The sequence below is a fragment of the Anser cygnoides genome, chromosome 13 (assembly GCF_040182565.1).
Source record: "Anser cygnoides isolate HZ-2024a breed goose chromosome 13, Taihu_goose_T2T_genome, whole genome shotgun sequence".
NCBI lineage: Eukaryota > Metazoa > Chordata > Aves > Anseriformes > Anatidae > Anser > Anser cygnoides.
Window position 1 is genome coordinate 7,309,070 of NC_089885.1, and position 26,843 is coordinate 7,335,912.

The window sequence follows — 26,843 nt, forward strand, 5'->3', positions numbered from 1 at the left end:
GGACAGATGTGGGGGGCTTTTCCTGAGGTCCTGCTGCAGCTTCAGGTGTGTTGGGGATGCTGGCTGTGGGCTGGTGGCCTGCAGGACAGGTGAGGGGTGTGCATTTCGCGGTGCTGACCCGTCTTGCTGTGCAAAGCGTGTGTCCAGAAATTTGAGCACAAGCTTGTTTTTTGTAGCCTGGAGGAAATCGGTCTTTAAAAGCTCCAGGCTGAAATGTCACCCCTTTCTCATGGCTGCTTCTTGTTGTCTGTCTCCTTTAGGGTGTGAAGATACTGAATGAATGCAGCGCCTGGTGGTATTGAGTCCTTATTTTCTCAAGCCTTTATTTGTTCGGAAGGAGGCTATTCAGGGGTCAGAATCTCCTTTGATCTCTCTCATAAGGCCTTCCAGAAGGCTTGTGCAGAGGCATGGGACTGAACTGAAGAAACACCAGAAGCTGGGGTAGGAGCCTGCTAGTTGTGCGGTCTCCATCTCTTTGGTCTGATGCAGAGACAGCAAGGAGGCTGTGTCTCTTTTGTGAGGCTGAACAGAAAGCATGTCTGTTTGTCTTGGGCCTTTGTCAAATGTGGGAAACTTGAGTCCTGTACAATGTTAACTTCCCCGCAGTCCTTAAATACGCAAACCAAGGAGGGAAGGGAGTTGTCTTTGCTGTTAGCATGTTTCCCCCCATGTGATACACTTATTCAGGTAATGTACTTAGCTGGGAAAAGGGAATGGTCAGACATTCCCTTTGCATTTCTTCTGCCCAGCCACTGCCTTCCTGTGGAGCACTCCAAATATCTGTCCAGCTGCCCCAGACTGTAAGAGAGAGACAAGGCTATTTCTCCTGTTGCTGAAGAGTGTTTTCTCTTAGGACTTAAGAGCTCTCCTAATGAGCTGAAGAGCTCCAGGTGAAGGTAACACAGTAGGGTTATTAATGGCAATGGTGTATGGGTAGTAGGGAGCCCAGATCTAGACTATAAACCACATCAGTGTAGCAGTGATTGCTAACTAGGTCCTGTTGCCTGCTTTTAACATAAGGAAAGCCTTAAACTGTGGGAGCTCCAAGCCTTTAAAATACACATATGCCTTCAAAATGCTTGACAGCTCCATCACTGCTGTGCTGTGACTACTGCCACTGAGGAGAGAGCCTGCTTCATCCCTCGGTGTGCACCTTCTCCCAGCTGTCCTCTAGCATCTCCTGCCATGCTGAGCCTCGGAAATGCTGCTCCAAAAGGCCACTTATTTCATCTGATACTTTATCACTAAAAATCGATGTGCATACAGCATCTGTTTAAAACTTTGTCTCGTGGTGTAGTGCTCCGGGGGAGCTTGCAGGGTGCACGTGGTGAGTACAGCTGACTGAGCTGGGTGTGCGGTATCGATACATCCTGACCACGCGCAGCGCTGCGTCTGTCAGCTGTCATTAAGTGCTGGAAGTGGTGGATGTCTGGGGCTTCGATCCGTTAATGCCTGTGCACTCACATGTGTTCGTATTGATGAGGTTTTTGTCCTCATTCTCTCTGCTACATTAATCCTCAGGCTAGGGTTTTGTGCCCACAACTTTTGCTAGCTTTTGTCTTGTAAAATAAAGCAGAGTACCACAAGAATTTGAAGCCTAAATGTTATCTAAATGCTAACTTTCCTTCAGGTACATCATCAGGCTTTTAATGATGGAATTTACACTTTGCTGTAAACATTTTTTTCTTGTTCTTTCAATGCTTGTTAACTTAGAGCTTTAGGTCCTAAATGGGGGCACGATTGCAGACTCGTGATGCACCCTCGCAATTGACACTTGACCTCCATATGCCCCAGAGAACTCAGCTATAAAATTGAGTTAATTCAGGAGCTGATTTGACTGTAAAGAGACTGCCTCGGAGCTGAACTGCTCTGCAATTGTAGTTCTACTTGTATAAGAGATACACCAAATGGAAATAAATGCTTGTTGTAATAAACACAGCAGTCAAAGGATCTCCAAGGACTGGAGGGATTCTGAGTGAGCAGCTGAGATGATGGAGTAATTTAAATAAATGGAGAGCCAGCAAAAACAAAGCTGGATCTGAAATCAACGTTTTGCCCTGCTTTCATTTTATTGAAGGTGAGCAAAGCAAAAGATAGAGGTGTAAATGAGCCAAAAGTCAGTCGCACTCACAGTCTGGGAAAATAAGCGCAAGTCTGGGGACTTGCCAGTTTGTCTTTGTAAATGTGCTGAGCGCTTTCTTAATGTTTTATTTCAAATGCATTTCCCTTTCCCTAAGGATAAATCTAACAATATGCATTGTGTATAAAGTTGAGGGGAAAAAATGGGTCCGCATTTCTTCTTAATACAGAGAATCTATGAGAAAGTCTGCTGATGACCACTTTAATCAAAATTTGGAGGCAATGCAGACATTTCCCTGGATAATTGATGAGACCTAGATGGAAAAAGGAGAAATGTTGAATGGTTATGATCATCCAAAAGGGAAAATCTTAAAAGTCTTACTTTTTGTTGCTTCTGCATATTGTCTAACAATTGTTTCAAAACCAATTGTTTCAAACCTCTGTGCATCTTATTTAGCAAAGGCACAACCAGTCCTTTTCCCTGCAATGACTTTTTCATTGTCTTTTTTGCAAGGTGAGATGAGATTGTTTGGAAGTACAGTGTGTTAATGCACTCCTGTGTCCACTGCCTCCAGATGAGTTAAACCAGAAGAAAACAGCAGTCTATCTGCTCTGTTTCTACCTAGAGGTCAGCAGCATGGCAGCAGGTAGTACAGGGCATGCTTCCTCTGTCTGCTTTTTTTTTTTCAGGAGCCCTGCCTTTTTGCTTCATAGCCTGCTGCCTTTTTTTTTTTTTTTTTTTTTTGACAGTCCCATTGCCTCTGCACACCTTCTCTTTTAAGGTTATCTGAGGACTTGGGCTGTCCATGGACTCAGGGCAGTACTGCTGCTCTTCGCCATAACAGATTATAGGTGTGGCTGATACAGAAGAAATACAAGAGTTTGCTGACTGGCCAAATAGGCACCTAAGTTACGTAACTTAGCAGTATTGTACCACTTGAGGTGGAAAATAGACCATGTCTGTGCAGAAAAGGGGGCAGGATTTGTTTGTGGGGGTATTTTCATTTGTTTGTGAAGATTTCTTACTCTTTAAGACCTGACACGGCATATTGGAACTGCTAACTATGTAAATGTATCACTTGGATATCTCCTCTAACAAAGGACAGTATTTATGAGCTGCCTTGCTAAACTGTCACGTTTCCATTGTTGCTTGACATTTGTAGTGTAACTCTTGCGGTCTGCTGCCTAATCCCTTTGTTTCTGACAGACACCCACTTAGGAGCCTTGGAAAATACAAAGTGGAGCCAGTTAGCATTGAATGATCTTAAAACTAGACTGAACTTTTGTTTTCATCGGGGAGGAAGATGATGCCATCAGCTAATGTGGTTGATCAATAGCCCTGCTTGCGATAAGGTTTCAAAGCTTGTGGCTAAAAGCTGATTGCACTGGAACCAAAATAAATTTGATCTATTGGTTTCCACAAATGCAGCATAGCCCAGAATGATGGTTCAGTGCTGGTGCTTAACTAATTTTAATAATGCTGACAGGCTAGCCTGGTGCTTGCTGTAAGGACATTGTAATACATGAACCCTCGGCAGCAGAGCTCTTTTTTAGAATGTTTTTTACAGCAGCATGGAGCTATCAGTCTGTAGCAAAGAGTGTGCATAAAGATTCATTATTCTGAGGCTGGGAAGCATTACAGTCCTTGCTGGTCACATTTTCATTTAATACAGATTTTGATCCTGGATTCCTAAAAAGAGAGAGGTACTGGCACGAAGTAAGACTGGTTTATTAGTTTTGGCTGGAGAACTAAGTGTCACTGAAAAATGTGGAAAAGTTCTGTGGCTCAGGTGCAAAACAAGTGTGTGAGGCTCTGTTTGTGATGAGCATTTGGGAACTCAGTTTCCCAGCTGCAGGGTGGGATCGTAATATTCTGGGAAGGTGGACTAAAATTTAACCAATGCTTTCATCTCTATTTCAGTAACTATATCATGGCTACGGGGCCAACAGACGTCATACAGTCACCTGAAACAGGAGAGACTGTTGAAGAGTGCGCAGGTAAGCAGCAGTTCTCCAAATGTGGAGCTGATTTGGAAGTCAAGGTTTATTTTTTTCAAGTTGGAGGAAACGTCTGTGGTGACTTGTTTTGCAGGTTTTGTTTCTTTTTCTTTTTTTTTTTTTTCTGTGTGGCTTTGTCAGCTGGCAATATTATGGAAAGGACCTTTAATGTGCAGTACTGGAGGATCATAATGTGATGGAGGTTAGTATTTTCTGAATCTGCCTTGGATTTTCAAAAAAACGGGACATAAGAGCTTGAATAGCTGCTTGTCGTGCCTGCTTTGGTGGATGCCACGGAGCTGGGGGCTGAGCATGTTAGCCAACTGTTGTATTAGCCTCTGCCTGTGGGAGCTGCGAGTGCCCCTACTGCAGCTTTATTCTCTGCTTCTGGCCACAGACAACCATTTGTTACTTACTCTTTCATCTAGTGGCATGGGCTGATGCAAACAGCCATGAGGGAATGGAATAATAGACAAGAAAGGAAAATATGTTACTTATGCCAGAGTTGTGTTAATTAAAGCAAATCCCTTTTGCAGGCATTCAGCCTTTTCTTGAGGAGCTAAGCAAGTATGAAGAATACCACAATAGCTGAAGCGTTTCAGAAGTGGCTGTCATACCAGTTGATTTTTTTTTTGGCTAATGTTTCACAGTCATCTTCAATGTTTCAGTGTTTCAAAGACCAGCTCCCTTTTTCCTTTAGAAATAGATTTGCCACCACCAGAATACTGGTACAAGAGAGAATCAAATGGCAAAGCAGCTCTTAGTTGAACCCTGCGTGACAGATGGACAGTGGTGAAGGAAGGGGTGATGGATGCCCAGTGGCGGCTGGTTTCCTGAATTTATAACCTAGTTGATGACATTGTTCAGTGCTACTTGTGACACGCTGGTGACCTTGTGTGAAACCCCCAAGTGCACCTTTTGTGCTCAGGTTTGGAGAATGTTCAGAAAATGGATCAAATTCTGACCCTGCTGACAAGGAAGGCAGGAGATGGCTTGCTGACTGAAGTGTTGGCTTTAAAAAGACCAGGAATATTTCTGTCTCTAACTGGTTCTAACTGAACCAAACTTTTAAGAAGTTAAAAGCTGCTGCACTATTACTGAGATATTCAAGAAACACTTGACCGGACCTGGAAAAACCTATCTTGTTTTGCTGTTGTTGTTGTTTTAATTTTTGGAAGTTCCTTTGTTTATTTCCCATGTAAGGTAGGATTGCATCACCTATAACTCTTTTTAGTGGCTTATAACGGAAAGGCTTTAGGAGGCTAAAATTCCCACTCTTCACAGTCTAGTCAATTAGATTAATTTCTTGGGGGTTATGTTATTGTCTGATTAGTTGTAGAGTTTCCAGTGCACGCTGTTTCTTCTTAGTGGTAGTGACAAAGTAATTGTCCAAAAACTCTCAGTGCCCAGTGCTAGTTTTGCTATATATCACAATTTTATTGCCTGTCTGGCAGCCTTGAGTATTTTTTTATGAAGCTAGAATCATGGTGTTTTTTTGAGAATCTTGTCTCTGTGAGTGAGTGTGTGTGTTTTATCCTGTATTTTTATTCATGAAAATAGCTAGTTTTTGGAGCTGAAGAAAAAAATGGAAGTACCTCCTGAGTGCACCTTAGAAGACAGAGAGCACAGAATATCCCTAAATGAACCATTTGATTTAAATATTCTAAATGAGCTTCTAAATCAGATATTCCCTCCGCTTTTTACAGTCTCAAATTTGCACTGGTAGAAGTATCTTTCTCTCTTCTATATTATAGGGAAGAGCTATACAGTGAGCAAAAAGAGTGTTAATTCTCTCAGTGTACAGGTGAAACCATGAAATAGGCAATACACAAACAGTAAAAAATATAGAATAAATAAACTTTGCAGAAAAAACAAATGCTTATTTCTGCTCCTTTTCTCTTATAATGGGCTAAATTGTTAGAGTTCATTTTGGGGAGGACTTTTGCTTTTTAGGGCAGTTGCCTTTAAATTTAATATTTTGTTTTTAATGTCTTAATTGAATATTGGCAACTTGTAAGCATTTAAAAATCAAGAATCATTATTCGTCAGTGGGTGAATGGGGAATAGGCAGTTGTCTGAGCTTGGATTTTCTCTCCTTGTTTTGACTAGGTTTTTGTTATGCAACAGCTTTTTTTCATTTTAAGTCATAAGGTCCTCTTGCACATTATTCAATAAGTTGAATTATCATAGAGCACCAATTTAAGGATATGTTGGGCTACTTCACAGTGCACTGAGCTGTAGACACCTCCAAATGAAACGTGGCATCCCTTTACCAGCATGCAGAACCAGCAGCACAAAGTGTTTGCAGCAGGAAACTGATTTGAACACCATCTTTCTGAGCTGTGCCTTTACTGTCAAATGCTCCGACGCAGAGCAGCCCCACAGTTTTCATCTACATGCAGCACAAAGTGTCTAGGGGTGATTTTATCTTCTTTGCGTAATAACATGGCAAGTGCCCATCTTCTGGAGCTGCAGGGCAACGGAGTGTTTCTCATTCATCTGAAAGAGCTGAAGGCATGCAGCTGAGCAGAGCGCAGCTGAAGAGGAATTATTGCTGGAGGGGATGTGCCCCGCACATCAGAAATAAATCAGAGGCTAGAGAAGGTACTGAAGTAACAGAGGACTCCGTTCACAACGATACCCAAGTATTGTCCCATGCCAGCTGAGGTTTACTAATTGGCAGTGCTTGTGAACCTTTTCCATAGGCTCCATTCTAAAGTTAGCACCACTTCTGATCTAAACAAGTATTTGGAGTGTTCTCCCTGGCAGTGTTCTCCTTTGTGGAAGGACTTGTGTCTTTTTTTCTTAGTCGTCCTTAGGACCACTCTTTTTTTTTTTGTTGGTTGTGTGTTTTTTTTTTTTTTTTGAACATTTTCCTGGTTCTGGAAATACTAGTGTCTAATTATGCTCATCAGTAATACCTCCACTAGAATCAAACTTACTTATTGTCACTGACAGCTGTCCGCTGTATCTGACAATGTCCTTATTTTTCATTTAGACTGCCTTTAAGTTGCAAAGCTCTCTGCACGCAGCAGAGATGCCGTTTTGTTCTTTGAGTCACTGGAGTGCGCTAGCAGACATTGATGGATTGATAATTTTGGGGTGCTGTTTTGTTTTAATCTTCCATTTTGCTAAACTAAAATAAACCAGTTCTGCTTTGTCAAGTTTGCTGGGAGATTGCCATATAAGTTGTCTAGCTACTGATGTGAATGGTAGAGAGGCATTTCTAAAGACTCTCTAAAGTCTTAGTCAACACACTTTTTTTCGTTGGGAGGCACTCTGCTCTTCTGATTGCTGTGTGACCTGTCTTTCCGTACCATCTCCTGCTCTGGGCCCAGTGCGAAACTCATTGAGCCCCATGGCAGAGTCTTAACAACTCTAAAAGCTTTGCGCTCAGCTCTGGCATCCAAGGGAGGCAATTTATCCTTTGTTTTCTGAGACTACATCATTCACTTACTGCCTGATACACAGCTTTTTGAGATCTTCTGCTGATAAACCCTCCATAGGAGCACCACATCTCGTTGTTATTTAGGTGAGTGGAAATCCAATGATTGTTTTACACTATATTGTTGGAAAGATAGCTTGGTCCCAGTGACAGCCCAAATCACTGGAAAAACAAAGTGCAGGTCTTCCTTGGCAGCTACCACTCTGCAGAGAGGTGCCATTTCGTCAGGCTGTGCCGGTCGGTGTAGCAGCATCCTTGTACGTCCTGATGCGTGCTGCTGGCACTGGTCTTGAGAGCTGGGAGGAGACAGGGTGAGCAGGTCTCAGTGTCATTGTTTACTTCTCAAAGTGCCCACTGTCTGATGCACGATGCAGCTGTGCGGTGGCACAGTTTCAGCCCAGATAAGGCTTGTTGGCAGAAATCCCTATGCACACAGGGCACACGTTGAGGCAGAGCATTGCCGACTAAATCATTGCTGGGAGAAGACAATAACTGTGTGGAAAGAATGCCTTGCTTATTAAGGAATCCTCCAGCTGTGAGCATTTATTATGCCAACTGCTGTAAAGTATTAATTGAACAATGAATTTGGCTCTGATATGCAGTGATGTTATTGCTCTGCATATGTATTTAAGTCAGTCCCGGGGGTCAGTACAATAGCTTGGCCCAAACCACCCCAAAATGACCCCTCAATGTCAGTGACAAAACACAGCTCTTGTGTGTTGAAAGAAAATATAAATAAGAATGCTAAAGTATCTAAGGCTATTAAAAATGAAAGAAGTCAATTATGTTTCTTATGGTCTATTCTGTTTTTGTATTTCTTTTCATTTGGACAATGGAAAATGTGAAGTCAGCTTAGCAGTTTTCTAATCATGTTCTTAGGGTTGCTGTGTTTGGGGGTTTCATGTTCTGCAGGGGAATGTCTTAATTTAAGCTTGCTCCATTGACCTTGGAGGAGTTGTTGATTTTAATTTGGGGCACTAATTTAGTGTGGAAACAGATCTTTTGGTTTTAGGGTTTATAGATTCCTTTGCCAGTTTTAATCTTTTTGTTTCCTTACAATCCTGAATAAAGAAAAAGCAGAAATAAACCAAGTTAAATGAAACAACATTTAAAGTCTTTAAAATGTTAATTGTTTTACTGAAAAAATATTAAGTGTGATTTGCATGACCATTTTTCAGTTGTGATACATTCTCTGTGTATTTTTCCTAAACTGGAACCTAAGTAGGCACCACCATTGTTAGCTTAATGCCAGTGTTGCTTTGTAGGCAGCACATCTAAGAACTGCGGCTTCACCTTTCACTAGACTCCAGCACTGAATTATTTACAAGGCAGCTGACTAAAACACAATGGGCTGCTCCTGCTTGTGGCTGTCCATAGGCTTCCTTCAAAATTTAAGAGGAAAACATTCTCCAAGCTAAGCAACACCTCCAACTTCCATAAATTTTCATTTTTGTCTTGTTGCAGGAAAGAAAAAATCCAAATTTCAGACTTTCAAGAACTTCTTTGCCAAGAAGAAAAGGAAAGAGCCTTCACCTCCCAGGGGGGAGAGTAATTTAAAACCTAGCCAGTCCAGCAGCGATGTCAGCATCTCTGTGCTCGACGAGGCTAATGCACTTCATTCACCGAAGGAGGCTGGGTAAGCTGGTGGGGAAGGAAAATAAATAAATAAGAGCAGACCTCTTGCTGCAATGGGATGAAAGCACGGGCTGGCCCCTTAGGAGCAACCTCTGTCCAAGTTTGTGCAAAACAAGCCCTAATGCTGATGAAGGAATTCCAGGAATTTCCTCTTTCTTTGCTATGTGCTTCCAAAGCCACGGTGGAGAGGAGGGGGAGGGCAGCCAGGGGCAGGGGTGATCCAACCTCCTCGTCTGTAAAACTGCAGATAGCCCAGATTGTTTTGATTGGTTTTAGCTTTTGAAATCTGTCCTGGAACATCTGATCAGCAGCAGCTTTACAAGGAAGGATGATGGAGTACTGCTAGTATGGGGAATAAATGTAAAGTTGAGTTGCTGTTTTTCAGCATAAATGGTGCTCTCTGTTATGTGTTTGTGATGTGTTCTCAGAATGAGATTTCTGCTTAGTTTAACTTTTATGCTGCCATTTCTGTACAGAGAACAACAGAAGGCCTGGAGTTTTGTGTCAGCCGCCCTGAAGGGCTGAGCATAAGTGAGGTTTGTCAGTCCTCAAGGTGTGTGCAGAACAATTCTCAGGTCCCTGAATGTGTCATTTCATAAAACGTGTCCTTTTTTCAGTTAGTGTAATAGAAACTATTCTGTATCTAGGCTGGGACAACCCTCTGAACATACTTGTCTCTCACCAGGGGTGTCATGGATTAGTATCTGGCAGCCTGTAATCTGGCTGCTTTCCAGCCTTCCCCACCTCCCCTGTTAGCTGCTGAGGCTTCTCTTTGGTGTACCTTAGGCCTTGGGTTGTGGAGCTACAGACTAACCTAATGTGATGGTACAATGGCCACATCCCACAGTTTGCAGGGTGTTGTTGGAGGGGACATTGGACACTGGCAGAGGTCACGAGTGGGTGACTAGATGCTGAAATCACCGTTGCTGCTAAATGCAGTGTAGATCTTAGGTGCAGCTGGACACTACTGGTTTCTTCTGGTGGAGCAACTTGTAGGTGTTACTTTCTCATGGGTACTTGTGCCTCCCTGCCCCACCCTTCCTCACTCTCTCTGTTATACCACTGCATCATAAAAATGATTTGGGTTTAAGGAAAAAATAATCTCTTCATTTTGTTTGTTAGCATAACAGCAGCAAAAAAAGTGACCACACAACCAGTCCCTAGGGTAAGGGGAATTATAGTGACTCAGCTAACCCAGTCCAAAAGGCTTAGAAATGGCTGAGCTTACTCTGAGAGCTCATAGAGGGGCCTGGCTTAAAATCAGCTGTCAGATCCAGAGGCTATGTGTCTGAGAACTCTTTTGTCTTTCCCTTAACCAAGTACTTCAAGTCCAACTGCTGTTTACCTCAGCACTATCCTCCAGTGATTTAAAACTGTTTTTTAAGACCAGAGATCAGGAAGTGAGTAAAACCCCTCTGATTTTTCCCTTAGAGATAGGATTGGATGGACAATGTAAAAAAATGAGAGGGTATGTTTGTGCTATTTGAAAACCTTGTCATGTCCAGGCTCTGCATGGTATGAGCACACGTTGTAGATACCAAGGGAGACTGAACAGCCTAATCCTTTGGAAGACCTGATCCTGAAAGCCAGTGGAAATACAGATTTGAAGGGTTTATAGTCAGGCCCTGCGCTTTGCAATTCCTGGCATACAGAATACCAAAGGCAATCCTAAAACAATGCTGCTGTCTGTTTGTTCTTGAGGCAGAAGCACTTGTTTTATTTTATTCCTTCTTCTTTTCTTCTTTTTTTTTAATCATGTAATTTTTTTTAAGATCTAATTTTTTTTAATACTAACCAGAGACCAAACCCCCAGGTGTGCCAAATGTTTCTTGCAGAAGCCAAAGGGATGTGCTCAGATGTCATGGTGCTGCAAGGAATCAATGGGGTTGGTCATCTGTGAAGGACGAGGGAGCATTACGTGCCACTGCCTCTTTGTCTTCTGAGAGGCGCGAGTTTTGAATGCAAATGGAAAAACTTCCTTGATGGCAAGGTTGAAGCACGTTGTGTTGAGAGTTCCATCATTTCCTCAAGCATAGCAGCTTGAGGGGTGCTGCATTTGAACTCAGTGAACATTTGTATGGGGAAATCAGCACTGGAAATATGGGAGCTAAAACATCTGGGTGTTTAGCTAACAGTGCATCTTAAACATCAGTGCAAATATAAATACACTGCCTGGAATTACACATGAATGTATGTTTGCACATAAAATACTCATCTGTACTAAAGCTGCAGTTAATTCTATATTTAATCCAATGCTCTTTTTGCCACTGCCAGGCAGAAATACAGTAATTCTCTTGCAAATGCAAATAGAATCATCTAGGCTGGAAAAAACCTTCAATATCATCAAGTTCAACCATCATGATGTATATGTAGAGAGAAAAAGAAAGGAAGAAAGAATGAAAGAAAGAAACAGGTCTTGTACTGACAGACTCAGGAACAAGGAAACCTCTGCTTTTATTACTAAACGAAGTAAAAGAAATGAGGAAATCCCTGATGAAAAAGATCAATACATGCTAATGCATGTACATTCCATGCAATAAGTAAAAGAAAATATATCAGCTAATAATGAATGTACATTACAGTAAATAAAAGCTCTGTGACACTGGCTTTCTGAATGCAGCAAAATTATTATGTCCTGCCTGTGTACAGTGTATTTAATGCTGAAAATGACTGAATGCAGCAAAATTATTGTCTTGCCTATGTAGAGTGTCTTTCATGCTGAAAATGGCTCCGTAAAATCTAACATAAAGAAACGTGTGATGGCTTTATTCAATTTAATGATGAACTAAGAGAAGGGCTTACTGGTGCGTAGAACTGCTGTCTTATAAATTATCACAGACACTGACTAGTACATATTGTGAGAGAAAGCATGAACTCTGACTTGAGCTGTGATAGAAGGAGCTCAGGCTGTCCTGAACACAACACAGACATAGAGAAAAACTATTTTGCCCTGCTGTGAGACTTGGCATAACTGTTTGCAGGATGCAGGAGGAAAAGGTTGGTTTTTTTTATTGTTATTGTAGCTTGTGTTTTTTATTTTTATTCATTTATTTATTTTTTAACATGGCATATTTGCATTATCAAAGTTAACTGTCTTTCAGGGCTTTCTTCTAAATTAAAGAGAGAGTCTGGGGCTAGGCAAATAAGAGCCCCCTTCTGTTTGGTTTCCTTGCAGAAGGCTGTTAAACTTACTGGATTTTCTTTATTGTCAAGTTTTGTTTCTAATCGTCTTCTGTTACCCTGAGTGAAACTTTCAGAAGCAGTGGGCGTAACCTGCAAGGCAGCGGAGCCAAAGAATCCTTGTAATTTGGAGGTTATGAGGCTGGCAGCCAACAACACGAGTATTCTGTTGTTTCCCAGTTAAGTGCCAGAATGTAATCCTGAGAGAGGCCATACTTGTGGTCTTTTGGACAAACTAATGTACAGACAGTGCGCCTACGCTTGCGGAACTCGGTGACTAAAAGATTTGGAGCCTTCCTTGTCATGCTACCCAAGCGCAAAACATGCCCTGCACAGCCTAGCAGAAAAACCCCAATCAATCTCAGTTGATTATAACTCAATTAACAGATGTAGTTGGAACTCATCTGTGCTTCACTGGGCTGACCACCCAGTGAACATAGAAGCAGGGCAGTAATATCTTACCTGGCTACTCTAATTTGGCCATGGCTACGTAACTATAGCCTTAGACACTTGGCCCATCTATATTTTGGTATGTGCTTGGGATTTGGTGGTGTTCATGATACAGGTGAACGGAACTATATTTATTGTTGGACCCAAGAAGATATTAATCAAGCTTGCTAATGTAGTGGAATTACATTTTCTGGGGGCATTTGCAAGAATGGACGAAACAATATGGTCTTTGGCAGGTGTGACAACACGAGGCTGCAGAGATTGCATCTGGAATGTCTCAAAGCTGGACCCATTCCCACCAAAAGAGGGCACGGGACTTCTGTGGCCCTCCACTGCATTGTAGGCTTCCCTGGGTGTTGGAAGTGTCCAATTACATGTTGGCAACACCTAATTACCTTGGGCTCTCTTTCTAGCCCACAGAGACTGGGCCACATGTTCAATACAGGTACTGCTTACATCCTACAATAGACACTTTCGTTCAATCAGCTTTCTAAAATGTTCTTCCTCCTCCCTTCTGAGTGTAGAAGGAGCTAGCAGTGACTACTTCAGACAGCTAACGTGCAGAAATCTGAAGTGGGATGCATCCCACCCTGGTCTCTTTACGATCACCATGGTGATGTGGCGCAAAGAAGTCTCAGAGCTATATGCAGTGCAATGACCACTCTTCCTCCCTTCCAGGCCCAAAGGAAGCATGGGAAACAAAGCCTTGTCGCATGACAGTGTCTTCATTTTTGAATCTGTACCAGGAGGTGTGGCTGGGGACGTGTCATCTCAGGAAAACATACCTGGAAGAGTGAAAACTTTGCAGGTGAGAACATCATGCCCTCATTTGTGGTGCTGTTTTGTATTAGCTGTCTCCTAGGAAACTCTCTTATGCCTCTGCTGTGCATCGTAAGACTTTGTTGACTTCAGTATCCAAAGCCAAACAGAATGACTGCTTTTGGATCGTCTCTACCTCTTGGAAGTTGCTTCTTTGAGCAGTTTTGGTACTTTAGGCCTTGCCCAGGTCCCATAATGTGCAACTGAGATGTTTCCAAGAGTCTGTGAGCTGGATCTTTCCTTAATGAGCATGTCCTCTTCCAATGGGATTCCTATTCTTTACTTCATAGCTACTGTTTTTGGATTAAGGCTATTTATACTGCAGAGTGCCCCTTACACTGTTATTTGTTATAAAGGCATTTCTTTTTTGAACATCTAGCTGTGATGTTTTCACAGAACATGCTAGTACCAGGGGCTGTGTAAGTGTGAGTGATGATGGATATGTCAGGGCATTCTTAGTGACAGCTTTATTTATATCATTATTCTTCAGCTCTCTGCCAGCAAAGGATAGTGTATTCTGCTAGGTCATTTCCTTCTTCCAAGGCACATACCGAACCCTCCTTGACAGCTCCCTTATCAACTGTTGGTTTTATTAATTGCATTCAAATAACTGCCCAGCTTAGAGCACTGAGATAAAAGTTTAAGGTTTTTCCAGAGACTGAAAACAAACTCTTGATAAAAGGCAGCCAAAGGCCATTGAAATTCTTCCTTTGCCCTGTGTGAGCTTCATGTTGCAAAACACAATTGCATCACATATTAAGTAATAGAGGATGCACAGAGGGACTTGTTCATCCATAAGGAGGCAAAATAAGCCAACCTTCAATTCAGGGTATTTTTTGCATAACAATAGGAGAGGCAGGGGAAGTCGTGTTTATATATGACAGAACTTCATCAAGGGGAAAAAAAGCTCTTTTCATGCTAGCTCCAGCCCACTGTGCCCTCTCTTCATCCATGCATCATCCTGCATGGTGACTTAATACTGCCAGCACTATTTTCGTAGCCATAAAGGACAATCTGTTTCTGTGAGCTTGACACTTGTCAGACTAAAAGCCAAGCACTAACAAAAGCTGATATTTTCTTAGCAATGTAGACTTCTACCAGTAGAAGACAGACTGTAAATTCAAAGTTTCTTACCGTAACACTTTGCTGTCTACATCTAATGAATTTAATAAATCAAAGATGGGAAGTTATGAAAAGAGGAGAGCAGAATTGACTTTCTGTGTTTTCTTCCGCATGAAGTGGACAGATTTGTTGTATGTCTTACTTGTTTTGCCCATGTATTGCAATCTTTGTGCAGTTTGTCTTCAGTCCTCCTTTTGCAGACTGTATTGGTGATACTTACTTGACTAATGTGGGTAAGAGGGCAAGAAAGCTGTTTAAATAGGGAGACTGAAGGATAAAAGGATGACATTGTGGTACCCTGGGTAGCTATAGGAGTTGTGTTCCAAGTGAATCTCACTGAATTAGAATGACAGCTGCTTAGATTTATTTTGCAGTGATAGAAATGAATGCATAGCTTGCAGAACAGCACAGAATTAGGCCTAGAATTTCCAAATCTGGTTTAATAAGCAAAGGACCAGAAAAAACAGGTCTGCATATTTATCTTGGGGATATTTAGATGAGACATTTGGAGTTTAAGGACAAAGATTCTGTTCAGATGTTGTCTGTATTCCAGCTTTGACATAGCTGAAAGACTTAAGCCAAGAGTTTTTGTAATGGTGTTTCCTGAGTTTGGAACTTTTTTAGTTTGAGGGAACATCTGGCTGCTTGTGAGGTTACAGACTTTGTTTGATTTTTCCAGGGTCAGGGCCTGCCAGAGCATTTTTTTGTGCAGTCTTGGAAAAGAAACTCCATACTCCTTTACAAACAAAATTGTTCCTGGCTGTTGTTATCATTCTTGCTGTAGACAGGACCAGGATGTGATGCTGGGGAAAACTAACAAGCAATTCATTAGGGTGGACCAGAATTGAATTAAGTTGTCTTTACGTAAGAAGTGGGACTCAGATGATTGTGTGAGAGAGGGTAGTGACACACTGACAATGTCTGGGGAAGGGCTTTGGGAAGGAAAGTTGTCCACGTGAACTTGGGGTTGGGAACTGTGGACTGACAGTACTTTGTGGGATTATATGTGTGTCCTGGTACATGTAATTATTTAAAGAATGCTTAAAATAAAAGAATTTTTAAAGTTTAAATTTAAACATATTAAAAATGGTCTAAGTTTTCTGGCATGGTAAAATTTGTCTTTGATAATTTACTGAATAAAACTGGTTTTGATTTAGTTTTGTACAGAAGTCTGTTCTAATGATGGTTCCTTGATGAGTGTAATTAAATAAAATTTAATTAATGGCTGTTTCCTGTGAACAGTCTGTTACTTCAAATATTTCTGTTAAATAAAAGATTCTGCATGTATAATAGGAGCAACTGGGATAAAAGTGTCCAAAGTGTCCCCTGTAGATAACGCCATTGAAAGTCTAAATTTATTTTCAATCACAGCTTCAGTTGCAGCAAAACATCAGGTTTGGATCACCTCCTCTTGTTATAACTGGAAAGAAACTGGAAGATGCAGGTGCTGTTTCTGAAGATGATGGATTACCTAGAAGCCCTCCTGAAATTTCAACCCTTCATGAAGTTCTGACAGATTCAGCAAGCAAGGTACAATCACTATGTCACTTTAGTGACCTCCTGCACATTTGATTGTGAAAAAACCTCTACACCCACAAAGATGTGTTTCAATGCCATTTTTCATTCAGTTTCTTTTGTGCAGTCCATTGGTATTGTGACATGATGTTTGGGTAGAACACCACGGGAGTTATTCATTTCAGGCCAACATTTGTGAATGAGGAATGAGCATAATTCTTTGGTTCATTGAAGTCCGTTTGTACTAATGAACTGTCTTGTAGTTTAAAAGCTCTTCTTACTGCCAGACACCTTTTGATAGAACAAATCAGTCAGAACTAGAATGAGTTACCTAGGTGCATTATGGACTCATCGCCACGAGGAATAGCTAGGAACTGGCTTTACAAATACTCCTGAGTACAGTTTTCTATGGTTTTATGTAAATCTGTGCTGGGGCAGCTGTGACCTATATCATTAGGGAAAGAGGAGAAAAACTCTGTTGATATGACTGAGTGCTTCTGGTCATGGCAGTGTCTTCTGGCAGGTCCGTATGGCAGAAAGCATAAAAAGTGAAGTATTCACGGGTGAGTGTTGTGTTACCGTGACTGTACTACTTCCAGTCTGAGAACAAGCTGAGGTACACACACTGCACAAACTTCCCACGTCTTTGAGCTCCAAAGAGCTGGAGACATTTGGCAGTTTCCTGCACTTGTGAAAGAGGAAGAGGTTTGGGGCATTTCAAAGCTAGTGAAATAATGAGATTATGAGAGAAATAATGAGAGCTGCAGAAGAATCTTAAACAACTACTGTTTTTAGAATGAAATAACTCAGAACCAGGGCATTATTAGTTGAATTGACAGGTGAAAGTGAAAATCCTATTAGCCTGGTGAGAATAGGTGTTGATGGGGCTCAAAGAGAGTCTTGGGGTTAGTTCTTTCTTAAGAATTGCCTTTCTACAGCAGATGCATGATTTTGGATTTCAGTGAGTATGTAAGCATCTGTAAATTTGAAGATCTTAAAGCAATAAGCCAAAATACAAAATAACTAAACAATGTATTGGCTCAATTCCCCATTAAAGTGTTTGTTGCTGTATTGTATATATGTCTAGCACAGTGTTTCGGTTCTTTGTGGTCGACCTTAAAGGTATATCTCATAGCAGGATAAAGTTCCCCTACTTTGATCTCCAGTGAACAAATGAAACCTACTCTGTGAGGTATGGACTTTCCAGTGACCCTTCCTTTGTCTTTCCTCTTGTATTTTTTCATAATTAGTACTGTATATCCAGTTCCAGGCAATTCAGTGTGATACTTCCTTTGATTTACCCTTTTCCTTATTTTATCCCACAGTCCTCCAACCCTGTTCAGCGTCATAGCTCTTTGAGTTTAGGCGGGACAGACAGTGAAGATGAACAGGTAAATAGCTATTCTCCCTGCTAATAAACTTTTCTGAGTCAGTGTGTATTGTGTCTATATCAAGCCAGAGCAATATTCATTTTATCTGTTCTGGGTAGAATATATTGTAGCAAACCATTCATGAACAGTCGAGAGCGATGCAAATGATACCGAAATCACACCTCTCACAGAGTTTTGAATATGAACCAAGTAAAGAAAGGCAGAAATCTACTGGTAAGTGGTTTGTGTGAACAGTGTAGTCAGCTCTGTAACACACTGTGAATCTGTAAAGTTATGCAACCGAAAATTGGACAAGAGTGAAGGACAGCAAAGCACTTCAATTCCTCTTCCATATCCCAGTGCCCAAATAACACCAGCACCTACAGCTTATTGAGTGTACCTCCCCATTGGCAGTGGCTTGTGAGCAGTGTCCTGCTTCTCTCTCATCACTGGAAAGAATTGCAGGATCTGCCATTTCTGGCACCATGTATTCCACAGGAAAAGGTCTGTGTTAATTCAAATTTCACTCTGGGTTGCAAATGACCATCAGAAGCAGCAGGTTCTGCTGTCAGACCATCACATTCTATTCCTTGACCAGCCTGGCAAAATTTACTGAGGTTATATTTTTGGAGAGATACCTAGGTGACTTTCACCTTGACTGTCCCTATTGGTTGAAGCTGAGCTGAGTTCCTGCTCACCTCATGCTTTCAAGGGTAAAATAGTGCAAACCCCACTGCTGAGGAAGCTTTCCTTTCCATTCTGTCCTTGGCCAGCCTTTGAGAAGGGAGAGAGCAGACTTTGAGCAGACCAGCTCAACTTTCCTGTCCGTGGTTGAGATCAGATACTTCCCTGCTTGGTCATCCCTAGATCTTTTGCTTCAAGGATGGAAAGATACAGTCATGCCTCCCTCTCCAAGCGTACTGCTAGTCAGACAACCCTAGAGCCCCAGCTGATCTGGGTAACTTAGATTGGCATTACTTTTTAATAACTTACATATTTTATTGTTACTTCAGTGTACATTTTATTAATGCATCTCCTATTTTATATTTTGACTAATATGCTCCATTTTATAAGACTGCATACTGTTTTTTACTTGCTATATAAGAAGCCCTTTTCTCTCTGGTACTGAAGTTTTAGAGTGCTTTCAGTCTTGCGTCCTCATCTGTTATGAGAAAGAAAGGCAGGGACATGAGAAAACTTTTTTTTTTTTTTTTCCACAGAATTCCCCTACTTATAGGGTCTTCCCTTTAGGGATTTGGCTAGCTTCACTATAGTGCAGCATCTGTTCCTTTACCCAAATATTTTTCTTAGCCCAATATGTTTATATATATATATATTTAAAAAAAAAAAATCCTAAAAAAAAAATATTTTTTTTTTTCCAGTAGCATTTGTAGCTATTTTTTTTAAACCAGGATTTGAACTAGCAGAAGAAGTTGCTACATTAAATAACCTCATCCCAAAGATGAGGAAAATATTGAAGAGCACCAAGAACTCTACACCAGTTATTCCATTTCACAATGTTGTATATTTAGTAAAGGAAGAAGAGAATTGGATCCTAAGCAATTTGAAGTTACAGACGATGTAGTGGTTTACATTTTATTCTCGTATTGATTTGGATGCAGACAAGAGTTACTTAATGTCTTTTCCCTGTGTTACTTTACTGGGTTTTCAAGGACCTTCCTGCTGCTGCTGCCTCTGTGGAAAACCCTGATGTGTCACCCATGAAATTTTCTGTGCCTTCCACATTAATAGACACCCATTTTCTGATTAACTGAGGATAAATGTGGAGCTGTCACTTAAAGCCAGCATCAAGTGACTTCACAGAGACATTAACTGGTATTTACACTGCCTTTGCCAAATAGTCTTTACAGAAATCTAACTTCCTCCTTGGTATCTTCAGCCCAGGCTGATTAAAAACAAAGCATGGTCTCAGCTTCTGGGGCTGAGGACGTTTTTTTCGCACAAACACTCTTTAGGATATCTGCCTCCTAGTTGCAGCATTCCCCGTGTGCAGCCTCCTGTAACTGCACAATAACCAACAAATACCAAATTTATCTTACACTCAGACATGAACGTGGAAAGTCTGTCTCTGCTCCACTGTATTTTAGAGAAGATACCAACTGTCAGTGCTCAGAGAAAAACATAGCCTGAGTCCTCAATGGAGTAGGGAACTTGCCATTTACATGCAGTGGTGGCTCAGATACTAGTTTCAGGTGGTTTGTACATTAAATAAGCAGAACTATTAATTCTGTAATTGGAAGACAGAAGAGCTTTTATATAGAAATGAGTAGCTGTTATTATTTTTGTAAGTTCTAGTGATCCTTACAGGTTTAGCATTAACCTTGTAGAACTATAGTAATAGCTTATTAACAAGATTAACAAGAACTATAATAATAACTTATTAACTAGACATGTTCTTTCTCTTTGTCGTTTTGTGTAAATATTTCATGGGAAGAATCTATATCTGTTATAATACAGTCTGTTGGGATTTGTTTCAGACCTAGGAATTAAAAAAAAAAAATCAATAGAGAATAAGGAAATCAGTTGTAGTTACCTTAAACACAAAGCGTTGTACCTACACAATTTTTGAAGGTCAGTTGGTAAGAAGCTTTCATTATCTTCCAAACTTTATCAGCATACATGTTGTAAACTCCGTGTTGTATCTTAAGCTTAAAGAAGACCAAAATTCAAAGGCCAAGCACAGTTAAATGGCTGTGTTTCACCTGGCTTTATGGCCAAAGCCCAAGTAGCAGCTGTGTTATATGGAATGAAGCTTGTTGGGCACGTGTGAAATTTTGCAAAAGCCTGGTCGACACCTCAAAACCGTAACAAAACCAGTCAAACTGCAATGCTTAGGGGTTTCTCTACAAACACTTCTGTAAAGCCTTTAATTTGACAGTGTAATCTAAGGTTCCTGCTGCTTAGTCCCCCAGAGCAGCGTGGGTATGAGGATGAGATCCACGTCACTATCTGGACAATGGTTTTGGGACACTTGTTGAGAGAAACATTTGTTTTTTTCTGGGAGAGTGGATATTAAGAGGAAAGTGGTTGTGGTGACTTTCTGAGAGATAATAAGGAGAAAGTACCCCTGTTACTTTTGTGGCTTTTTAATAACACATTCCTGCAGTGTGTCTCATTATCAGGAAGAGAAGGCAGCTATAAAAACTGCACCAGTGTCTCCTGCTGGTGCAGACATATATTGCAAATGGCTTTTCAGATGGTGACTGGGCAGGGGACAGCTGAGGCTTTAACTGTGGGAGAGAATAAGACAGGTATTTCTCGCTTCTGTGTAACATACAGCTGAACACACAGAACCGAGTAATTTCTGTGCAGAGACATTAGACATGCTTTTCAAAGTAAGGATTTATGACCAAAAATACAGCCATTTCAGGCTTCTGAAGGGGAATAAGCTAACAGAAACATGGAGAAGCTGAGCAAAAAGTATAACGCCATGTTTGTGTTTTTACAGATACCTTCTGCAGCTTCCTCCAGGCCTATCAGTCCTTCATCCTCTGCTGCTCTTCGGGTCCCTGGCTCTCGAGGCAGCAGCTTCCTTCCCATTGACTTCACTGTCCCTGCCAGTCCCCTGGGCTGCCTGGACACCTCAGCAGCCAGGCACAGGATTGCCATAAATCCCCGGAAACAGAAAGGCTTCACCAACAAGAATCAGCAAGCCCCGGTAAGTCTTTTCTGGAAAAGAATCACTGTGCAGAAGAAAGCCTATGTGATTTTTTATTTTTTTTCCTCCATTTTCTTTTCTTTCTTCCTCACATTTCTTTACTTTTTTCCTTCTTCCATTGGAAGAGAGTAAACCACCTATTTTTTCACCAAATGAGTGAATTAATTTCAATTTAAAAGGAGCCAAACAAAAGTGCAACTTTTTTTTTTCATTACTTAGTCAAAAACATTATGGGTTACACTTCATTTGTAGAAACATCTGTGTTGTTTGAAAAGCTACTATTCAGTTTTAAGCAATCCCAAACCTATTTCCACAAAAAAAAATTCAGATTGTCTTTAATTTAATTCATTGTATGTCGAGGGAAAGAGTGAGGGGTTTTAGGAAGGGCTGTGCCTCCGCTTGTAGGAATCTATTGTTGAGATGGATGGAAACAAATGAATATAGGAAGCCTTGAGCTCTCTTCAGGGGCCCAGGAAAGTAAAATTGAGTGACAATGGGATGAGACCTTCTGGAAAAGTGAAATTAGGATGAGATGCATCCCATCCTGATTTCTAGGAAACATTGTGAAGGTTAAGTTCACCAGATGGAAAAGGCTGGAATCAAGCTGGAATATGATGGAAATAAGGAGTAACCCTTCTATACTGCACATTCCCCTCGTTGTCAGAGAACCATGCATGAAAATCTGTCCTGGAGTTAGAAGTGCCCTGCCCCAAGGAAGGGAGGGAGCAAGGAAAAATCAGGAAGAGTGGAATATTCTTCCTGAATGAGGTTTTCTTGGAAACTTGGGCCCTGCAGCATCTTTGCTGGATATTCTTTGTGCTGCAGCTGCTGTAACTATAGTGCAGAAAGAGAAAAGCTAATTGTGGAGGTGCAGTCAGAGATACCAGAAGTCATGATGATGATGTCTCTGGCTTGCTTTGTTCTCTGCCACCAGGTAGCTAGGGTGATGTCTTCAAAACATGTTCATTCTCTTAGAATATGTGAATCCCAGAGTGTTTCAGGGATTCAAGAGGCATCAGTGGGCTGCCTTTCACATTTTAAAACATGAATGATTTCTAGATTCTTAACTGGAATAATACATTACCCACAACATTGGTAAATTACAGGAGAGATTTTGTGGCTATATGTTTTGTCTATTCATAAATGTCCATGTATGTATAAAATACAAGTTCTGTGCATTATTCTTTAATTAGAACATCTTTCTGCTTCTCATTAGGTGGAACACCTGGAAAATGAAGCACATCTTCATGCAACTCCAGAAAAGAAGGGAAATTCAACAGAATTACTTGAGAGTGACCAGCATAAAAGTGATTGGGAAGGTAATGCAGATTTATGAATTGCAAAGATAATGGTTTGAACTCTTCTACAAAAGGCTAACAGGACATATTTGGACTGAAAGTCCTTTCAAACTAGGCAACTTCTTGGTTTTATATTATAAAACCAGTCCTGACTGCTGAAGTGTGATAATGGGAAAAAATTTGTATTCCAGTCAACAATATGGTGCTGAAATGGTGAACTTTGAGGGCAACATTAAAAAATAAGAGAGGTTAATGTAGCATGTTTGGAACTGTGCTACACAGTTGGTTATATCACATTGTCTGGGGATCTGAGTTCCTTGAAACCCAGAAAAAAATTAACCTCAGCATTGTATGTTATGCGTTTAAGGTGACTTTAATAGGATTGTTTACCAGATCTTCCTCTCCTGCCTCCCCTCGTATCATTTGAATAATAACTAGTTACCAGTGGTAAAACAGTTGTAATCTAAATTGTAAAAATGATTGAAATTTCTCCAAAACAGCACACAGATTTTTACCTTTAGCACCGTATTACAAATGCACTGGCTGATGGTAATGCTATACTGTAGTGGGAATGTGTTGGCATCTTGTTTTTCGGGCAGACTCAGGACCCGATGCTGTGGGATATTAAATGCCTCTAGCCCAGGAGGTTAGTGTCTGTCATTTACGTATCTGAAGCACTGAGGATTTCTGCTGATTCAGAGGAATGAGTGTCAGATGGAGCACACAAATTTCACCTGTCTGGTAGCTGGACATTTCTGTCTCATTAATTTGAATCTGCTAATCAGAAGATTTGTACAAGAATTGAGTTTGTTATCTGCCATTCTGATGCATTTAACACAGACTGTCAGTTCAGCATTGAAGGGCAGGGTTCATCAGGGTCAGGGTCCATTAAAACCAGGAAATGCTACATGCATGGTACAGGCCTGAGGATGCCCGTGAAGGTATCAGTTATGATGGACACTCGCTGGTGTATTTTTATCCCAAATTTCCCAATCTGATATTAGGGCAGCTTGGTGGGTCTCAGGTGCTCAGGGAGGGTTGGATTTACTTTAAATGCACGGTACAGCTGATAAAGGGTAACACCAGCCCCCAGAGGTGTTGCTGAACTCACACTGCGTGCAAAGATCACTGCAGTAGTTCCCTTGGGCTGTTTCACAGAACACATTCGAGTTATTGTGTGTGCAGATATACCTAACCTATCCAGATGTTCTGTAGCCCTGCTGGAGCTTCAGGAGGCAGATCTACCTGATGCTGTGGTGTTCTGCTCAAATACAGAAAATCATCCTGATCATTCTAGGCAGTCTTTCTAGGCATACGCATGAAGAAATGTCTAGGGAAATCCAGATATTAGCCCTACATATGGGTATATGTGCAAAAAAGAACTAAACAGCAACTGATTTAGTACACTCTAAGCTGACAACAACTTTCAGTGTTTCCTGGCATTAGGTGTATTCAAACTACACATGCTACTGGGCAGTTAATTTCTAAATATGCTTTCAACATCCATATTTCTCAGATAACGGCAGCCAAACGTGGGGAAATAATGCTAAATGACTGCATATCTGAAATGACTTACTGATACAAACAGTACTTGAGTTGTAACCTTTAAGGGCATGCACTTCTCTTTTGTTTAATATAGGCTTATCAGCCCAGGTGGAATATGGTACAAAGGAAAGTGGTTCTAAGGAGACACCAGGTGTAAAATGTCCCACTGATGATGCTGCTCCTGACTCCTGCGATTCCACACTTGTGGCAGAAGACTTGTGTACTTTGCTGCAAGGAGGCGAATGCCTTCCGGACACAGACCATGACAATAACACAGCTGCACCCCTTCTGAGACCTGAGCCTTCTCCAGTTAACCTGGAGGAACCACACAGTGCAGAAGTGCCGTGCTGTTCAGATGAGTCTGCTGGTGAACTGAAATTACATCAGCAAAATACCAATATTGAAGTATCTGCACTTCCAAAATCTCAACAAATTGAAGTGGGAGCTGTTGCACTTCCAGACATAGTAGCAGCTGACTTGTTTAATAATGGCACAGAAACAGAGACCATAAATATATTGGCAGATGTTGCACAAAGGTCCCCAGCAAAATCTGTGGACCAAAACATCGAAGACCAGGGAAAGGGGGATGCACCGTGTATTGGCAAAGTAGAAGCTTGCCTGGGTGCTATTCAGAACTGTTCTAATCAGTCTGTCTCAGATACTGCACAGAGCACTTCACAGGTTGCTCTAGCTGATTCAGGGCCTCCTTCTGACATCAAGACAGTGGCTGTTCTGAAGTCTGAATACTGTTCAGCAACAAGAAATGACAAAGAAACTTATGAAATGATGGAATTTCAGTCATCCAAAGGCAATACAGAAAACAAACAAGACGCTGCTGCACCTGTGTTAGAAGCAGGTTGCGTGCTACCTCCCAGTAAATTGGAAGTAAGTTTTAAAGCAGAAATACCTTGTCCTGCTTCAAAGGGTAACCAAGTCAGTCAACAAACCAGCACATCATACACTTCTGAAGAACTTTCCATTGGATGTCTTGCTTCTTCAAGTTTGGCTGGATTAAAGAGTAATATCTCTTCTAACGATGACAGTAAGGAGCAGGTAAGCAGTACAGCCTCTCACAGAAAAACAGAGAAAGAAAGTCGATCTTCAGAAGAAAATGTAAAAAGTCCACTAAAGACTGCGGCTGCTAAACCAGTTAGATTTACCATTGCACCAGCATGGCAGAGATCTCTCTCAGGGGGTTCAAATTCAAAGGAAGATTCCTATAACAGAAGTTCCCCAACCTCCCCTATAAAACCAGAGTTGTTTGAAGGAATGACAAAAGAATATGCAGGCATCCAGGAATCCACAAAAAACAACCTGGATGGATTTGATCGAGACTGTAAGGATGGTGATTTGCATTTGAATTCTTCTATGGAATGGGCTGACCGTGAAGCACAAAATTTTGAAAATCCATTTGGGGTCAGACTGAGGAGAACATCTTCTTTACTCAAGTACCAGAATGAAAACCGTGCTGAGTCTCCAAAGCTGATTCCCTCAGCTGCTCCCACTGCTGCTTCTGCTTCAGTCAAGGAGGATCAGAAGTCAGGGGGCAATGGGAAGCCACCTCCAGGCCTTCCAGTCAGCACAAAATCATTTGTTAAAAAAACAGATCTCCTAGAAGACAAAAGTCCTCCCAAAACAAGATCAGAAGAAGTGTCAAAGAAGCAAAATGGTAGCAAACCTTCAGGTATTTATGTTTTATTTTTATTAAAACATTGTAGAAAACAGTGATCATATAAGACCCTTGACAGAATGGCAAACAAAAGATAGAAATCCTCTTGAAGAGGACTGAGTTCAGCCTTGAGTTTGTTAGCACTGAGATTTAATAGCTTGATCGTTTGGTCAGTCGAGAATTCTTGGCTTATCTTACTGAGGGGTGTGTTCCAGTGAGAACAATAACAGAATAATAGCTTAAGGGCATCTGAAACATTTCTGGTACAACCTATTTCTGCATGTAGTTGGAGTTTTAGCATAGCTTTTTAAAAGCTGCTGCTGTTCTGTAGTTATTTTTCCAGACTGAAGCAACTCAGACCTTAACTAGGAGTTGCATTTAGGTGTGATCTTTTTTCCTACAGTCACTTACTTTAAAATACTTAAAAAGTGAAAAGGCAGACTGTATTTTACTGCCTACATGAAAAAATAATGGTTATCTTACTCATTTAATTTGCAATGTAAGGATGTTTTTTCAAAGGCAAAATCTGGTTCACAATGATCTCAGTGGGAGTTCTGCCATTGACTTAAACGGAAGCAGAGTCAGGTCAAAAAATCCAGAATAAACAGAAAAACAGTTATTGCCAAGGACAGAATCATCAGGGAAGGTAATTTTATCTCCGCAGTGTTCAAAGAGTGTTACAGATGCTGAAGGATTTAAAATACAAAACACTTTAGCTTCAGACAGACTTGACCTAAATCCCTTCTTTACTTCAAAAATGCTTCTTTTATAGAAAAAGTCTCCTCTCCACATTTGGAAACTTCTTCCTCTGAACCGGCTTGGGTCTCCATGGCAAAACTAAAACAAAAGGGTTTCCAGGGCCACCCTCTTGCCAAAGAACATAAAGCTGAAGACAAAGCTTCGACCAAAGTGGATCAAGAGGAGGTAGAGTACCAAGTGAAGTTGCTTGGGTGTGAATCCTGGACCAGATTGTCTGGGTATTTGTGCACACTGCTCTTTATCATCTTGATGTGAGGCAGGTTATTAGCACTACTTGAAG

The 26,843-nt window shown here is 41.1% G+C and overlaps 1 protein-coding gene across 10 annotated transcripts in view; it reads left to right on the forward strand.

The window, feature by feature from the left end:
• KIAA1210 (KIAA1210 ortholog) overlaps positions 1-26,843 on the forward strand; it is a 43,926-nt gene that overhangs the window by 10,460 nt on the left and 6,623 nt on the right. For 6 of the 10 annotated variants that reach the window (XM_048079052.2, XM_048079070.2, XM_048079078.2 and 3 more), the window contains 9 exons: positions 4,001-4,077; positions 8,987-9,158; positions 13,466-13,595; positions 16,100-16,258; positions 17,569-17,634; positions 21,083-21,292; positions 22,509-22,611; positions 24,230-25,819; positions 26,577-26,728. In XM_048079052.2, the coding sequence (XP_047935009.2) occupies positions 4,001-4,077; positions 8,987-9,158; positions 13,466-13,595; positions 16,100-16,258; positions 17,569-17,634; positions 21,083-21,292; positions 22,509-22,611; positions 24,230-25,819; positions 26,577-26,728 (2,659 nt within the window). Of the gene's footprint in view, positions 1-260; positions 442-475; positions 2,078-4,000; positions 4,078-4,218; positions 4,280-8,986; positions 9,159-13,465; positions 13,596-16,099; positions 16,259-17,568; positions 17,635-21,082; positions 21,293-22,508; positions 22,612-24,229; positions 25,820-26,576; positions 26,729-26,843 lie in introns of those variants that run through there. The other 4 variants (XM_048079103.2, XM_048079024.2, XM_048079045.2 and 1 more) reach the window with 4 other exon arrangements.